This window comes from Corylus avellana, chromosome 1 (assembly GCF_965113065.1).
Source record: "Corylus avellana chromosome 1, dhCorAvel1.hap1.2, whole genome shotgun sequence".
NCBI classification, from domain to species: Eukaryota; Viridiplantae; Streptophyta; class Magnoliopsida; order Fagales; family Betulaceae; genus Corylus; species Corylus avellana.
Window position 1 is genome coordinate 22721446 of NC_142490.1, and position 19142 is coordinate 22740587.

A 19142-nucleotide genomic window follows, 5' to 3' on the forward strand; every position below is an offset into this window, starting at 1 on the left:
ATTTTTCTGTCATCAATACAAACTTCGAGCTTCTAAGAATAAATAAGTTTACAAATGTACTATACGGTCTAGAGAAATTATACACAAGATATACATAGATCTGTCACTATAAACCATTCGCCCATAATTTACAGCCTTACAAATAGCTTTAATTTGTCCTCTTCGTAAACTTGTTAAATTGTAAATTATTTTGATAAAAAAGTAACTGCGTAAGTCTACAACTTAATAAGTAAATCATCAAAGGCTTGGAAGATTTTCTTGTTGGAAATGATTTGAAAACCCACCCCCCACCACATGGAGTACCCTTTATATATATATCATGGCCAACGTACTGAAGAATTGTTTGCATCTCTTCATATCATAGAAGGTACCATCGGATTAATGAGAAAGATTTAGATATTTTTTTGGGCCAGAAAATAGAACTCTCTTCGTCTCTTGTAAGTGAAGTCTCAGAAATTCTGCACTTAATTATGATATACTATTCTTCAATAACTTCAAAAGCCGTAGTTCTCGTGGCATAGCGGGAGGATCCTTTGCTTTTAATATGTGCTTATTGAAGGTGTTACCCCTGAAGTAATGGTAAAAATTGCGAGTCAAAAGAATATATTTGCCTTAACCAGAGCCAAAAAGTTTCCTACACTAGGAAAATTGAAACACGCTTATAATACAGAGGATGCACGCGTTATTCAGAATGATTGAGTGTAAAGCGTCTATAGGTGCTCATAGCCAAAGATGGGCTGTAAAAGAGTTGGTGATAAAGAAAATAGTGGCAAGAGAAGAAAGGATATTTGGAGAAAACAATGATTCCTTAATAAGTATCACACATCAAACAAGATGATAGTTCTAAGATTTCTAAAGCCGAAGAATATTTTTCTTTTCCCATTTCGTCAAGCACTTGTGGAAAGGAAATAGGATTCTCTCAATTTTAAATAAAAAGGTGATCGCTTTATGATACTTTACACACTATTAGGGTAATCGATTCTCTAGACTTACCCAAAACCAAAAGAAAAAATAAAAGAAAATCATTGGAGCCTAAGGTGTTGCTGCTCCTTTCGAATGCTTCTTAACTTCTATTCTATGATTGTTGTTTTAATGTGACATTCAATTCAAAAGAGTAAGAATTCTACTTTAGCCCTTTTGCCATGTTTTTTTAGAGAGAGAAGGTGGTAATGATGACAATGATAACCACACATCTAATTTATTTATATTAAATTTATGCTAACACTTATTCTTCATTAATTTTATGATAACACTAATTTATATGTGAGGCAAGTCCAGCGAAAGGCAGTGTCAGTTTGTGGTAGGTTCTTCATAATTTTCCCTTTCTTAACTTTACAATCTCTAAAAGTGGTTTTACTTGCTGGGAAAGCAACATTTACTTTCAAGTTCTCTAATTTAGCATTTAAAAAAAAACAACAACACACCCGTAAGGGTTGGCTCAAGTGGTAAGGGACTTGGTCTTGGTAACATTATCATCAAGTCTAAGATTCAAATCTCTTTGGGTGCAAACAATTCATTGGGCTAGCCCCCCGACAAAGCCGAAGTATTACTCAACCCGGGTGGAGGAGGCACTTTGCATGAGTCCGAGATTTAACCGACATAAGTGAATACACAAAGTAACCCTACCTTAAAAAGGTTCTATGTCATAAAAAATAAAAAATAAAAAGAACTTCGGAAGTAAGTTCCACCTACATATCTACCCTAGGCGCATTAATTAAAGAACAATTACTTTTAATCATCGGAATTGCTGCAGCTGCCCTTAGCCTTTAAACAAAATTTTAAAAAAATTAAAAACAAAAACAAATAAGAGATAATTGCTTCAATTGACCTTAAAGCAAATGATGAACAGAACTACAGAGGCAGAGGTAGTTTTGTATTTAGTTTGTCATTATCTTTGTGTATTCTAAGCTTTTTATGGAATTAAACTTAGTTCTTCGTTTAGAAATTCATATTATGCAGAACATAGATTACTATAATCCAGTAATCAACTACGTAGCTGGTGAAAACAATAGCAGATACTCTTTTATCACAAACGGCTTTTACATAATTGGTTGAATTTAAAGCCAAAGTGAAAAAGAGTCAAATATGAACATTGTTAAGAATCTTCAATAACCAGTTTAATAATCATGTTCTGCCAAGGACAAACCAAACAAACACTCACGTGAACACACACAGAAAGTTTGACAACAGGAAATAACAGCACCCATTTGTATTCACAGTACTAAGAGAAACATATGCAGTAAAAACTCTTCATTTAGAAGCTAAAACTACATGTGGAGAACCACACAAAAAGACCAACCAGTTGAACTGTCAGTAAGTTTTAGTAAATAAAAAGATAATCATAACAAGAATGGGTCAAAACATCCATTGAACAATTCAAATGACATAGAAAAATACTAGTAAGTTCAATGGGAGGAGGCAGGATGACCATATCTATAATATTAACATTCAAACTGTTGAGCTACCAACAAATGTTAGTTCTCTGAACCTCTTAGAGAGTAATAACTGATCACACGTCCAAGATTTCTTGTTAGGATGAAATATCTGACTCACTGTGTGACTTAATTGGTCACATGAGATGGAAAAGTCAGATCTATACTCCCGCTAGCTTCCCAAATGTTCTTGACACTCAGATAAAATATGTCATAAGCTTATTCGCCTCCTCTGATTTGCCTTCTAACATCAGTCTTTTACTCACATTCTCACATAATTTCATGTCAGGAATTAGATTCTGGTTGAACATACGACTGGCCACCTTATATGCCGATAAAGGAATCCCTTTGTTCAAGTAACTCTCCATAAGTATGTGACATGTTTTAGCATCAATTCTTGAAGCTGTTCTCAACACATTACCCAAGAGTTTATCAGCCTCCTCAAGATTTCCAAAACCACAAAGCTTTTCAATAACTTGATTATACACTGTTCTGCATGACCGTCTTAAAAGCATTTTCTCTAATAATTTTAACAAATCTTCCACTCTACCCATCTGACAATACCGGTGGATAACTGCTCTGTATGTAACATGAGTAGGATCCACACCCTTCTTCAACATATTCATTGTAAGTTCAGTTGCTTCTCCTATTCTACCTTTCTTCCCCAATGCATCAATCAATGTAGTATATGTGAATGCATCAGGGTGTTTGTTACTGAGATTCATTTCATCAAGCAATGACAGGGCAGCCTCCAAGTCACCCTTCTTACAAAATCCATGAATTAAAGAGGTAAAGTTTACCACATTAACAGCACATCCCTTGTTCAGACACTCCTCCATGAACTTTTTAGCCTCGTGCATTTTACCCGCTCGGCAGAGAGACTGAATTAGTACGTTAATATCAACTGGGGTTGGAAGAAAACCCTTGCCAATCATCTCCCTTACCAACTCAAAGGCCTCAGACAATTTCCCTTCCCTACACAGGCCGTTCATCACGACAGCGTAAGTGATTGCATCTGGGGTCCACAACTCTTCCTTACTCCTGTTCATCATCTCTCTAGCTTCTGAGGACTTTCCACACTGACAGAGCCCATGTAACAAGGCTGTATATGATACAGTGTCTGGTTTGCATCCATTGTTGTACATCTGCTTAAGCATCCTTTTAGCTTGATCCACCTTTCCTACAAGACAAGACCCATTAAGAACAGCAGTATAAGTCACAACATCAGGAATGCAACCCTTTGTGAACATTTCGTTTACTAATTCTTTTGCTATGTCAATCTTCCCCGCCTTACAAAATGAGTGAACTATTGCACTATACCCAACCTTATCCACACAAAAATGCCTCTCCTCTGCTTCCCTTAAGAACTCCAAAGCCTCCTCCCCATGACCATGCTTGCAGAGCATATGAATAAGAGTATTGTAGGTAACCTGGTCTGGCATCAATTTACTGTCCCTCACCATCTTCTCCATAAATTCCCTCACTTCTTTAACCCTTTTCTCCTTACAGAGAAAACCCATCACTGTACAGTAGCTAACTTCATTTGGGTGGCATCCCTTTAGTGGCATTTCATCGATCAGCTTAATGGCATCTTCAATGCGATGTATATCACAATAGCCCTTGATCAAGCAGTTATAAGTGACAACATTAGGAGCAATCTCAACAAGTTGCATCCGAGCCAAGAACCCCAATGCCTTTTCCAGTTGATTCCCCCTCACCAAAACATCAATCGCAGTGTTACAAATCGACAAATTGAGTTCTACTCCTGCTTTTTGCATCAAAGACAACACCCTCATTGCATTCCTAAACTTGCCTGCACGACTATAAGACACCATCACATAACCAAAATCTTCAGGCCGACGCTCAATACCCCTGCGCCCCATGAGCCGAAGAACACGTCTAGCACCCTTACACAATCTAGTCTTACTAAGGACCTCAAGCATCGTATGGTACACGACCGGGTCATGTCGGTACCCGTATTTCCAATCCTGATCAGCCCAAATGAAGAATTTTAAAGCAACATGTTCATCCGTCTGAGACCGCAAAACAGAACAAACTTGCCGAGGCTTGAGGCTTCTGAGTAAGTGCTTCAATTCCTCTTCAAGCTTTTGATTCCAACTCGACCTCAGTTCAATTAATCTACAGATCTCTCTCACCAAAGGGTCTCTTCTAACATCTTCTCTTTGTTCACGATTCCTGTTAAACGAATTCAAAACCGTAAAGTCATCATCATTACAATCCCCTCCTTCCTCTTCTTCTTCTTCATCGTCATCGTCCTCATCCTCAAGCTCTTTAACGTCATCAAACATAACAAAGCTAGAGTTTTGCTGACTCCCAGAAACTCTGGAACCCATTTGCTTAAATCTGCCATACCCACTAGCACTAGTCCTTCTTGAAGAAAATGAAGAATAATATGCACTGGGACCAATAAAGGCTAATGGGTTTGCAAAGAAACGGCTTCTGCGTGTAGAAGTAATCTCTTGCGCGGTTAATTCACCATTAATGCCACAAATACATGTAGGAAACTCTAAGAAAGCAATGAACTTGCGAGGTTTGGCTAAAGGTTTCCGAACTCTAGATAGCATCTCAATACTCTAGATTGAAAAAATACAGAAATGGCGCAAAATTGAGATTTGGTAATCTGAAATAACAATGTAAAGAAAGAAGCTTCAAGTTGTTTGCCTGGCAACGTCCTTCGAGATTCTCAAATTGTCATCCCGAGCCGCTTTGCTTTGTGCTCTTCGTTTTCTGTTTTTATACTATAGAGAAAAAAAGAAAAGAAAAAACGAAGTTAATTTTCCCTAAAAATATATTTTTTTTTTCAAATTACAAATATGAATAACTATAAATCTAAATCTTCAGATTTTATTATTAAGGCTTATTTTTTAAATTTTAAAAAATATATTATTTTTTAGGGTAAAGTCCATTTAACCCTAATGACAATCTACCCCAAAACTATCAATTGTGATAATTTACCCCCCAAACTATCAAAACAATGACAATGTACCCCTAATTTTTTTAAAAAATGACAAAATTACCTTTACTAAAATAAAAATAAAAATACAAAAATTTATTTGTTTTTCAAAATTTTAAGAGTATTTTTGTCTTATTAAAAATTATATAAGGGTAATTTCGTCATTTTGTTAGCATTGGGGGGTACATTGTCATTGTTTTGATAGTTTGAAAAGTAAATTGTCATAATTGATAGTTTAGGGGGTAGATTATCATTGGGGTGGTAACTTGATGGAGTTAAGTGGACTTTACCCTATTTTTTAAGTAAAATTGTGATTTAAAAAAAGCCTGCGGATTTTACAAGACTTTTTCATCACTCCTTTTTTTAAACTTTTTTTTTTTTCTTTTATCTTGTTGGTTTAAATTCTCAACAAAAAGGATATCACAAAAAATTATAATTGGGGTTCTTTTCTCTTTACATTTTTAATATCTTTTCAGTTATTTTTTAGCCATAAATAAGCTACAATTTCATCTATCTTCAGAGTTCTGAAATCACATATGTTATAATAGTTTATGCTTATTTATATGCAATACAAGAAACCAAAAGATTAGAATTCATAGCGTTATTGTATTGTTCAATATATGTTTATATTGAAATGTGCTACATGTAAGCATTTCTTTCGGAGAGTTCTAAGGTTGTTTGGTAAAGAGTTTTGTTGTGAATTTTTTATTTGAATAGTAATATAAGGTAATAAAATAAGTTTTGTCTTTTTTGTGAGAAAAAAAGTGAAAGTCTCTCTTGTCAAAATAAATTTTTATTTTTTTTTATTATTATTTTTTTTTCATATGAGGGAAACAAGGAAAAGGGAAGAACAAACAAAAAAACACAAATTACAAATGATGGTCTTTGCCACTCCTAGTCCTAAGAAAAGAAAGAAAATGAGAATTTTTAAGAATGCTTTCAAACACTGAGTGAGAAACGGCCCATTTAACAATCGAGTGTGTCAAAAAAATTGGTATATCTAAATACCTTAGAAGCAGTTCAAACAAAAAAGAAAAAAAAAAAAAAAAAAAAAAAGAGAGAGAGCTGATGATAGCAGTCACTAATGATCGGAGCACACAACCAATATGTGAAAAGGTAGCCTTGGTCGAAAGCTAGAATAATGAGAAAGGACTCAACTTCAAACAAGATAGAAAAGCAGCCGTTGTTAAATACGTCTTTCCTTTGCTTTTTGTATTACTATTTATTTTCTACCGGTTCAAGATCTCATATATTTTTTAGACGGATCTATTAAGTAAATTTTCTCAAATCTCAACTACTGTCTTCAAATCAAGTAGTTCAAATTTTGTCATACCAATATTTATTACCATATTTACTTTTTAATAACCTTGCTAAGATATGAAAAATATGTTAAATATCAATATGATAAATGTCACACCGAAACCTCAAAAAATACCAAGTTATGATGTGGAGCTTATTCAATGAAAAGAATAAAAAAATAAATAAATGTTATGAGCAAAGGCTAATTGAATTCAATATAACCTTTTAATTTTATTTGTATCACCATTTGATCAAAATTCAATAGTGATTAATCATAAGTCTAACAATAATTTTAAAAGCCACATCATCCTTGAATGGACACAAGAGTAACATAAGAAAGACTTGTAGCATTACTTGAAAGCGGCCTTTGATTTGGTCAAATATACTAGTTAAGTTAATTGAAAAGTTCTCTAAACATTTTAATAGAAAGTGAAATCGAATTCTACCTTCATTAAGGATGGGGGTTTAACAAAAGGGTTAAATACATTTTGTATTTTGTCTCATGTAGTTTAAAAACTTTATTTTTTGTCTAATCAGTTTCATTTTGTATTATAGATAGTAATTCAATAATGGCTAAAAACAAAGATAGTACATGTCTAACTTTCATATAAAATTTGACAAAAATTTACGTCAGCACCCTTAAAAAAGCAACACATGTACATATATCTTATTAAAAAAAATTAAAAAGAAAATTATTACAAAATAAAAAAAAATAAAAAAATGGAAAAGGGGATCAGTCACCCCCATTTTGTCCTAAGAGGCCCCTTGGGGGTGCCCGAACCATCCCCATGGGCCGTGGGGGTGGATTGCCACCCCCAATCCAACCATTTAAGGTGGCTCGATCAGCCAACCCCAATGGGTTTGAGCCACCCCTAAGGGGCCACTTGGGTGTGGCTCACCACCCCCAATCCGGCCATTTGGGGGTGGCTCAATGGGTTTAAGGATGGTTTCAGCCATCCACAATTCGGCCAGATGGGAGTGGCCTGACCACCCGATGGCCAAAGGGGATGGCTACGGCCACGGCCAACCCCTTCTTTTTTTTTTTTTTTTTAATTTTAATTTTGATTTGGGTTTTTTTTTTTTTTTTTTTTTTTTTTTTTTTTTTAATATTGGCATTTTTGGAATTCCATCAAAAAATATGAGGCAATTTTAGAAAAAAAAAAAAAAGCACGCACGCCGCAAGTGTGAAATTTTTGGTTAAATTAGACGGAAATGGTTAACGGATGGATTACGTTGCAAATTTTTTTTATACTTTGTTGGGGTATATTGCCAATTTTTAAACATTGAAAATCAAATTACAAATGAAGTGAAACATTAAGAGGATAAATTGTATTTTCTCCATATATATAATTTCGAAAAAAAAAAAAATAGCAAATCCATGAAAAGGGTCAGGTGCGGGACCCGTGGGTAATTTGTTTAAACTATGAAAAAACTTTTGTAAATTCCTTCCTTCCAGATTAATTAATTAAAGGGTAAAAGTTTTTTTTTTTTTTTTTTTTTCCAACATGTCTGGACAAGGGGATGGGGAGACAGAACTTCGGATTCATGAGGCGTAGTCTCCAGTCAATTGGCCTACCCATTAAGGACGATAAAAGCTTTACACATTAAAAAAATAAATAAATAAAAACTAAAAAATCCACATATAAATGTATAACATGGCTCTGTAACTACGACTTGTCTGTTTATGTGGTTCCTCTTTCTTTCATAATACCATATGACCACATCCATGATTGAATAGATAATTTATGTGCATGTGTTGTTTTGTATATGCATGGTTGCTTTCCTCGTACCATTTTTGGCCTTATCTATTCACACAAATCATATATTATGGGATGGAATGATTTAATATTTGAGAAAGAAAAGCCAATTTCAGTCAACTCAAAAGGACCCACTTTGACAGTATTGTTGAGGTGAGTTGTATTACTACCAGTTGCATAGGAAAACAATATGGAAAAACTTGATCATAACCACGGCTTCTTTGCCTCATTCTCTCCAATATCATATTAATTTAGTTTATAAAGTGTACTTTCCCTATATCACATAGGAGGGTTACACACGCACTCTGTAGGTTTGAACCCACCACCTTATTCTCCATTCCATTTAAATGGGAGAAAATGCCACGGCCCACTAGAGCCCAAGCTCATTGGCTACCTAAAATTTTTAATTTTGACAACCCTAATTTCCTTTACCCGAGCCAACTACGCCCTTTGTATTCCCCTTTTTTATTTTTATTTTTTTAAAGGGTTAAACACCATTTGCTCCTTATGACTTAATTACTTTATTTTTATCCACCTAAATTTTATTTTATATCGCAGATCGTACCTCGCTTACTAATTAAAAAGGAGATGGTACTAAACTATTTTATATCGCAGATCGTACCTCCTTACCTTGTTTCTTTTTGTCTCACGTCTTCTCTCTCTCTTGGGTTGAAGAATAAAGCTTGAGCTCGCTTTTGTTGAGAAGGAAACAAGGGGTTCTTCCCCTTTTAAAAGAAATCTTGGTCCCCAAGTTTAGCCTTCTTCAATTTTTAATTACTTACTTTTACTTAACGTAACAATAAAAATCATCATTTGATGAAATAACAAATACAAATAGATGTAGCATCTCATAATAATTAACAAATGGACAGTTCTACCTCTAGGATTATTGAGCCTCGGGGATAATGCTTAACTTTGATAATTCTAACCGCCAGACTTAAGGGTGTCGTAGAAGTCTCCAACATTGTTTAGTAAGTAAAACTTTGTTAAAACATACTAAAGTTCTGAAACTCATACCTTTGATTGCCTTGGAACACCCCCCATCATCTTCCGGTTCATGGAGTGAATTTTTGCCTCATTTTCTTGATGAGTCCATCAAATTTTTTGCATCATCGTATTGATCTTATTGCATAGATTTTTTGAAAGTTGGAACATTCTCATACCGTAAGCGGGAATGACCTAAATTACTACCTTTAATAGAATTTCTTTTCCAGTTCGCGAGAGATGTGAGAGTAAAAATGATCATTGGATGAAGTAACAAATGCAAGTAGATGTAGGCATCCCATGATGACTTCATTGTCATATTAGAGAGTGAGCACTTGAAAGTATGTATGACATTTTTCTTTAATTAAAGTTTTCCTTCTTCTTCTTCTTCTTCTTTTTTCTTTTTTTTTTTTTTTTTTTTTTTAAAAAAAAAAAAAAAAAACTTTAATTAAGGCATCTTAATATGCTGTGATGCAGCCTTCATTTTTTTTATTAAAAAAAAATTATAAAATAGTTTTCATTCAAACCCTGATGTGCCATGACTCACCATCCTTCTCATTTTCCACACGTTTTCCTTTCCTTCTTTTTGGACGTTTCTTTCACCTCCTTGGTGACAGCACACCTGTCATTTTTTTCTTTCTTTTTTTCAACTTCTTAGGTAATAACCATGATGTATTCCTTAAATATCTTCAAAAAAAAAAAAAAAAAAAAAAGGAAAATAGAAAGCCAACAACAACAACAATGATTGTTGTTTAATCTTTTTATTAATCTCCCGAACTGTCTTATTAATCTCTCGAATTGTCTTTTTAATATTTTTATTCAATTGTCCCTCTTTAAATAATTCTACTATTTAACTTAATAATTCCATAATTTAACCTCAAAATAATATCATCCGAATAAATCATCAATTAATCTCGGCACCAAAATCAATCAATGATTGCTTGACGGTTTGACTTATAAAGTTTACAAAAATCATTACTTTCTCAACACATGTCCATAATAAAAAAATTATTTTGCATGAATTGATTTTAAAAAATTCAATTAATACTTTTATTTTAATAAATACTAGCTCGGACATCACATCTAAGTTGTTAAAAATAAGGTAAAATTCACTTAACCCTTTTAAATTATCACCCCAATAACAATGTACCTCCCAAATTATCAATTGCGACAATCTATCCTCAAAACTACCAAAATAATGACAATATACCCTCAATTTTTAAAAAATGACAAAATTACCCTTACTAAAATAAAAACAAAAAACAAAAAATTAATTTTTTTAAAAAATTTTAAGGATATTTTTGTCCCATTGAAAATTTTATAGGGGTAATTTGTCATTTTGCTAGCATTGGGGGCTCCATTGTTATTGTTTTGGTAGTTTATGAGGTAAATTGTCATAATTAATAGTTTGTGGGGTAAATTGTCATTGGGGTGATAGTTTAAGGAAATTAAGTAGACTTTACCCTTAAAAATAAATAGGATAATAAATATTGAAATGGGACCAGTTAATTTCAAAACAAAACAATTGTTAAGATCTTGATTGAGTTGTAAGGGATTATAATTGTATTGTGCAAGTATAATCATCCCAAACCACGTGAAACACATATAAGACTTCTCAATTTCTCTTACGTCCTTTGATTTTTATAACCTTTTTTTTTTTTTTTTCTTTTTCTTTTTTTTTTTTGGAGTGGTGAGCTTATGTTTCTTGGGGAAGGCCACGATGGAGTGGTGAGTGAGCCGCAGAGTGGTGGAGAGATGGGTAGCCAATTGGTGGTGTTGTTCGGCGGTGGAAAGGGGTGGCGGTTAGATTCATTAGAGCGGGAGGGAGAAATTTTGTCGATTCATGTAGAGAATAGGGTGAGTCCGACGATTTTATCTTAATTTCTTTTGGTGCTTTATGTTGATGTGCCTATCTTTTAATGGAAGGCAAAACAAAACCTTATTTAGTGCCCAATCGCTATATATATCCTTCAATTGACAGGGTCAAATAAATTTGAAAACAAAAACACATTTTTTGGGTGCTTTGCTGCATTTTTTTTTTCTTCCGTTGTGACTACAATGATGACTTGTCATACTAACGTGGGATTACAATGTTTTTTTTTTTTTTTTTTGACATGTCCGCACAAGAGGGAGATGGAGATTCGAACTCGCTTTATTAGGCGTAATTCTAACTGATTAAGCTATCTTTTGGAGACTGGGATTACAATGTTGAGATACTGAATAGACATACTTAACATGTGTCGGGATTTAATTGGATATTATGTGGTATAGACGTTAAAAAATTAACAAAACTTTGACAAAATGATGTATTTGATAAATAAAATTGACAAAATTTAAACATAGTAATTTAATAAAAAGTGGTACCACCTCTCGGGCATTTTTTCTTAAAAATCTTATAAAAAAAATTTGTATGTTTACTATTTTTCAACTCAAAATAAAGGCCATGACAATCCTCTTTAGGTATTGTGCACGTGTAAATACCAAAAAAAAAAAAAAAACATTAAAAAGAAATAATAACGGTAAGTGATTAATATGATACAACAAATTTAATTGAAGTTTTTAGAAAGAAAAAAAAAAGAGTCCAGTTGTTGAAATTAGTGGCTCATATTAGAACACTAATGGAAGGCTAAGTAGACGTTCACAGAGCGGGAGTCTACTGGCCCATGGGAGGGTACGGTACAAGGTATTTTGGAAATTTTAAAAATATGTCCGTACAATTAGGGTTTAAAGTTTTCTTATATATATATATTATGATGTAACCACGAATCATTAATAGCAAAATATAATCACTTCTTTGTAGACGTAAGCATATTACCGCATCACGTCAAATCTGTGTCACGATTCTCTCTTTTTAATTCTATATATATTGTTCATTATTATTGTGTACGATAACAACACCTATGATCAATACACCCAAGACTATAACATCGGTTGGTTTGGTTTAATCATAAACACAAAACGGCATAGCAGGATAAGATTCTAACCGTTACTTTCCTAATTTTACCACCAGTGGTGGATGGGTCGTGATTCAATAGTCTTAAAATAATTTATTTTTATGTAATTAAGTAAATACTAATGTATATATTCAACTTTCACAATAAAAATCCTCATGTCTAGTGTTAGCCACCGTGATTCTTACTTATATTGTGATGGAGATGTGTCACATTATATTCCAATAGGGTTTAAGAGAACGCCTATTATTTTGTTTAGCCACTCCCGCCGTGTCATTGTCATTGGTTTCCTAGACAAGTGTTTGCATAGTTTTTATTTTTTTATTTTTATTTTTATTTTTTTTTTTTAAAAAAAAAACTTTCTATACAAAAAAAGAAAGTGAAAAAAAAAAGACGTGTAAAAAATGTCCAACCGCCAAAACCGTCAAATTCCGCGGGCGAAGATTCTCTCTGTAAATATACCCCACGAATCTTCCTCTGCTCGTTCACTCTACGCCACTGTTCTCCTTTCTCCCGAACGTTCAAACCCCAAACCCCTTCTCTCACGTACTCTTCAGGAGAATGGCGAACCCTAATGTCACTGAGAACGGCAACCTCTTGGATCAAGGCCAATCCTCGGCCCTGATCTTCCTCGGGACCGGGTGCTCGAGCGCGGTCCCCAACTTAATGTGCCTGATCCAGCCGTCCGATCCTCCCTGTCACGTCTGCTCCCAGGCATTGTCTATACCACCTGAGCGCAACCCTAATTACAGGTGATTAGGTTTAGATTTCTCACTATGTGATTCTTATGCTGCTATTTGTCTTACATTTTGTGTGTTTTTGGTAATTGTTGAAGTTAGATCTGGCATTGTGTGTTCGAGGAAAGTTTGGTGGTTGATTAGCGTTCTCGATGTGCTGTTTTTGCTTAGTGATAAAGTTTAGGAGAGGAAAAGGAATTTTGATTCTTATTTTTGTCTATATAAAAAAAAGTAAGCGCGTTTAATTTTAAGGAAGTCTCTTTTGTTTTGCTCGGTTATTCTAGCAGCCAAACAGAGAGGTAGTGTTCTTTCTTCTATTTTAAGAAATGCATTGGATGGACAATATTAGTGAGTTTTAGTGCTTAGATTCATTTGCTATTCTTTTTGAAAGTTTGGTTAGGTACATAACTTTGGTTTTTTATTATTTGGGATCTTAAAGAAGTAAAAGTTCGAATTAAGTTACCAAGAAAAAGTATTAGTTGAGACAATTTTTTTTTGTAGCAAAAGGATATGTAGAAGGAAAGGAGTTGAATGTTTGAATTTGTTAATGGATAATATGTCTTTATACCTTTGTTTTTCTGTTGATGAATTGCGTGGCTGTGTTGGATATTTATGAGTTATGGATTTACAGGTGCAATACATCTCTTCTGATTGATTATTGCCGAAGCGATGGTAATCACAGCTATATATTGATTGACGTTGGGAAGACATTTCGGGAGCAAGTACTTCGGTGGTTTACTGCTTATAAGATTCCTAGAGTGGATTCTGTGAGTATTCTTTTTCCACATGTTTGTGATTACCTATGATTTGTAGCACATATGTTTTAGTAAAAAATGGCAAGTTAGGCCCTCGTTTCTATGCTTCATAAAAGTATACACCTTCATTCATCTAATATATGCATACAATAAATCTTGAGAACTATATATTTTCTGTTCTTTTCCTTAAGAAACCTATCTTGACTGCAGAGGGCAAGTAAATGGTTATTGTTCTCACGATACGTATGCCACAGAAAATAATAATAATAATAATAATAATAAAAAAAAAAAAACTTACATCACATAACCATGATGCCTTATCTTTTTCATCATTAGTAATTTTTCACTAGTTGATGAGGTTAAGATCTATATCTTATGCAGATAAGTACAAATAAGATGTCAGTTGAGTAGACTGTTTGTTAGTATCACCAGCTCTTTTATTTTGGTCTCATATTGTATCTTAGTGTCAGAACCGTGTCCTCCTCATAATGTATGAAATTCTAACTATATTCATTCCTCTATATTGTATCAAGTTAATTAGTTTCTATGTTTGCTCCATAATGTACAAAAAATATATTATATTTTCCGTATATTCTATAATTAGGTTGATATCAAATATTCTCTATTTATGTGTTGATTGTAATCAAATATATTGGGATTGTAATCAAATCAAAAAGATTTGATTACTATACTTGTATTTAAACACTGCCCTATAAAGAGTGACCTTTGTATTATAGACAAATCAAGTTAATGAGCACAATGTAGCTCTTAGGGGTATACCTAGTAGTGGACCTAGGTGTCTAACACCAAACTACCCGTAAATTCTTTGTATTCATTCTCTCTCGTGCTTCCGCTCAATATTCTCACTTCATCATTATTTCAACAGTAAGTAAGATTCATTTTAGCTCATTCTAAGCTAAACCATTGAAACTCCACAATTTATGAAGTATTCCCACATTAGGAGTTATTTAGCCTGGACTGTGGTTTTTTTCTTTTAGTTTATTCCTTATAGGTAAATACAAAAGTCAAGCCTCATATGGGATTAATTTTTTATTTTTTTATTTTTTTATTTTTGTGTTTGTGTGAGGTTAGCTGTTTTAATAAACATACTTTGCCAGGAAAGTCTCAGAGAGTTTGTGTGAAAAGGGGAGAGCTATAAGGCCTTAACAATATAAGTCACGTCTCTCTCTCTCTCTTGCAATAAACAATAATAGGCCTGGGTCAACCAAACATCCATGGGCCATCACATGTATCATTAAATGAAATTTATGTTCTTTTTTTTTTTTTTTTTTCTTTTTCTCTCAATTTTGTGGGTTTCATTAACTCAAATGGATGGATATGATTGGCATGGATTTTTTGAGTTAATACCTGAATAGTGAAATTGAAATTTAGGTTGCAAATGTGTCTAATTGGGGGTTTCTAAATTCAAGGCATTACATTATTTTTAATCAAACTTAGAGAATACTTTTTTCTCATCAAACACCTACCTGGAAGCTCTTTCTAATATCAACTCACTAACATTGTGTAGTTGCACAGGCAGCCAAAGTTGGTAAGTTGAGCAGATGAAACAATACAAAGTATTAGCATTAATAAATAAACCTTCGAAATTTTCAAGCATTAAGAACACTAATACTTGGGCAACAGAATATGTTGCAGCTGTCAAACTGTTTTTACTGAAATTCATGGTTTTACCAGTAGAGATATTATAACATGCTTTGGAATGGAGTGTCCATGCTGTAATTGTTCGTTTAGACTGCTATTTATTTTATTGTTGACAGTAGTTTATGTAAAAAGCTGAATGAAATGAGCTGTGGACATTGATGAATTTTATTGACTTGAATTTAAGAGCATTTTTTTTTTTTTTTTTTTTTTTTTAATTTTTAAATCCGTGGCTTTTATTTTGCATGCTTGTTGCCAATTTACAAATAAATCTCAATTTTCTTGATAACTGAAACCCTGCTCTTTCTGAGAGTATTAGAAACTTATTTTTTTTTTGTGAAATGCAGATTATTTTGACTCATGAACATGCTGATGCAGTTCTTGGTCTGGATGATTTACGTGCTGTGCAACCATATAGTGCTACAAATGATATTGATCCCACTTCCATATACCTAAGTCAGCATGCAATGGAGAGGTGCTTATATCTTTTTTTCTTCTTTCTCTTTCTTATTATTTTATTCTTGGATGCTCATTCAAGATTGATGAGGCCCTACCCATCATTACTTGTACTGACTGCTTTAGATCTGAGCCTATAAATAAATCTACATACTATGGAGTTTGGTACTTTCAAATAATTTTTGAATGTGTAGAGCCAAATGATATATATTATTCCTTATAGTTGAATGGTAAATGGTATTTAGTGAATGAGCGAAAAAAATAAAAAAGTGCGTCCCTATTTTTGTGGACAACATGTAGTTCACAGTTTTTTGTTTGCCATCTCTTGCATGAGTCTACTTCCCATAGATTTGATGGGTAGAATGTGTGTATTGTTTCTACACCAATTTCATCAAACTATATGTTTGCATTATTAGGATACAGTGCAGTAGTGTTTTTTTTTTTTTTTTTGGATGAACAAGTAAATTTGATATTCAACAAACGAGCTAACAAACTAACTCTAGCAATCTACTAAAGTTAAAGTTACACAGAAACAATACAAAGAAAAAACTGTGCAAGAGAACTACACTCAAAACCAGCACCTATCTGCAGAAACAGAAAGCCAAACAAGTTCCAAACTACACTCAGTGAGCATGCCATGAGCCTTGATCGGATAGATGGTGACTTTTGATTGGTTGCAATGGTGCTGGGAATCTATATTGTACAAATGGCGAGGGTTAGATCACGATCAAGGCTCATGGCATGCTCACTGATCTGGCCAGGAGGAAAATTGTAGAACACATATAATTTGACAATAAGTCTTTCTATTATAATGAAGGCACTTGTACAGAATTACTATTATTATTATTATTATTATTATTATTATTATTGTGATTGTTAATTGTTATTATTATTGTTATTATTATTTGTTTTAAGAAGCATCTCTACACCTTTTTATTTACATTTATTAACCATCTGCAAGATACCATGTGGGTGGGATAGATAAGATTTATTCTTGTATTTGGAGATGATGAAACAAAAGAAGAATAAAAAAAGGGGCAGTGTGGCCCTTGCCACTCGTGAGTTTGAAGGGAGATCCCAATGTCTCTATCACTCTCTCTGTATGTCTCTTTCTATTTATTTGCTTTCAATATTTAAGGGGGCATTTGGGTCATTTTTCATACTTGTCAGTTGTTAAGAGGATCTTAGAGTCACATGCACGTGACGTGCATTCACTTATAGTTGGACTTCACTTCTAGTTTAGATGCCAATTGACTCTACAATTCATTCAAATAAGGGGGTCAATTGCTCAAATTGAAACTTTGTTAGAGACATTGCATATCAGGTCATAGTTGGGGGGAGGGGGAGCCTAATTTCTTCAATTTTTTAAATCAGGAAGTGACTTCATTTGAAATGGTTTCGAATATACTGATAGAGATTTATGTTTAGCATTTCATGCTTGAATTCTCTTTTTGTCAGGTGTAATCTAAGTTAAACAATCACTTGAGATTTTTTTGTTGTACCTTTGTAACAGCATTGTGACGAAATTTCCATACTTGGTTCAAAAGAAATATAGAGAAGGTCAAGAAGTGAGACGGGTAGCACAGCTTGACTGGAGGATAATTGAGGACCAGTGTGAGAAACCATTTGTTGCATCAGGCCTAGGATTTGTTCCTTTACCCGTTAGTAGCTCCATATCTTTCTTGATCATGCTATACGTCTACCATTCCTTTGTATATCTTAGTATCTTGATGCTTTGATTTTGAATGTAGGTGATGCATGGAGAAGATTATGTCTGTTTGGGTTTCCTATTTGGTGACAAGTGTAGAGTAGCTTATATATCTGATGTTTCTCGCTTTCCTGCAAGCACGGAGTATGGTAAGTGATATTAGTGGTGACTTAACATGGTATCCGAGCAAAAGTCTTAAGTTTGAACCTTGTCGCTATCATTCACCTCTCATTTTAATTAAATATTTTACGTGTTGGGTCTCATTTATTAAGGGAGAGTTTGAGCCCATACGTAAGAGGAGTGTTAGAATATTAATTAAATGATTAACTTCACTATTTCCTATAAATTTAAGCTTTTGGGATAAGTGGTGATTTAACAATATATTTGTATATGTATATGTTTGTGTGTGTTTGACCTCTGTCTGCATGTGTGTGTGTCTTACACCTTTTCTGCATGTTGCTGATCTCATATTTCCAAGAAAAGCATGGAGAATTTGATATCATCTTAAATCTTGTCTTAACGTTGTAAGCTATGCCTCCCAAGGTTGAGGGATCTTCTGATTATCTGGGTTGGCATCTGCCTTGCTGATTACAAGTAGTGCGCTCCTGTGCTCAGCGCATGTGTATTCCCTGGTTCTAGGATTTATGGCTTTCTATGTTTTCCGATTTTTAGCTATACTCGTCAATTTATTTAGAATACTGGATCTTACAATAATGACTGGGAACATTTGTAGCAACTAACTCTTGCTTTTGAATTCTTGGAATGATTTGACAGTTTTTTTTTTTTTTTTTCATTTATCTATGGTTATGTGTATATCTTAGGCAGCTATTGTATACAACAAATCTGAAAGTTTTTCTTGGGGTCTAACATAATGTTGCTTAAGGACATTATCAGCATTTTTTTTTAACAAAGGTAAACTACAAGAAGAAAGGGGGATCAGGAGAGAGCTAGCTCATGCAGATGCCATGGATAGGTATCCAACTAAATTTGTCATTTCTGCAAAATCTAAGCCACTACCACTCCATAAATATGGTAGTCAGTGGGGTGGGTGGTGTTCTAATGGAGCAATGGGTCTTATGGGGTGGGTCTCTGGAAATGCACTATGAGAGTTTGGAAAGAGTTTTCTAGATTTACTAGTTTTGAGGTGGGTGATGGCTCCATGATTTGTTTTTGGAATGATGTGTGGTGTGGGGAGCTTCTCCTTAAGGAAAGTTTCCAAAGTTGTTCAACATTGATTGCTTAAGGGATGCTTTCGTGGCAAATCTTCTTTAGGTCGTCAATGGCTCTCCTCGGTGGTACATTAATTTTGTAAGAGCGGTGCATGATTGCAACTCTTTACTTTTTCCTTCAATCAATTGTATTCCATATGTTTGAAACAGGATGTTATAGACAAGCTTTGTTGGAACCCCTCCAAGAAGGGGTTGTTTGAT

General features: G+C 33.9%; 1 protein-coding gene and 1 pseudogene across 3 annotated transcripts in view; one reads left to right on the forward strand and one right to left on the reverse strand.

The window, feature by feature from the left end:
* Positions 1-2189: 2189 nt before the first annotated feature.
* Positions 2190-5138, reverse strand: LOC132171575 (uncharacterized; annotated as a pseudogene).
* Positions 5139-12816: 7678 nt separating this feature from the next.
* Positions 12817-19142, forward strand: part of LOC132172160 (Metallo-hydrolase/oxidoreductase superfamily protein) — a 41386-nt gene continuing 35060 nt past the window's right edge. For all 3 annotated transcript variants that reach the window (XM_088517595.1, XM_088517589.1, XM_059583611.2), the window contains exons 1-5: positions 12817-13149; positions 13766-13901; positions 15896-16023; positions 17518-17665; positions 17756-17861. In XM_088517595.1, coding sequence (XP_088373721.1) covers positions 12959-13149; positions 13766-13901; positions 15896-16023; positions 17518-17665; positions 17756-17861 — 709 coding nt within the window. In that variant the 5' untranslated portion in view covers positions 12817-12958. The remainder of the gene's footprint in view (positions 13150-13765; positions 13902-15895; positions 16024-17517; positions 17666-17755; positions 17862-19142) is intronic.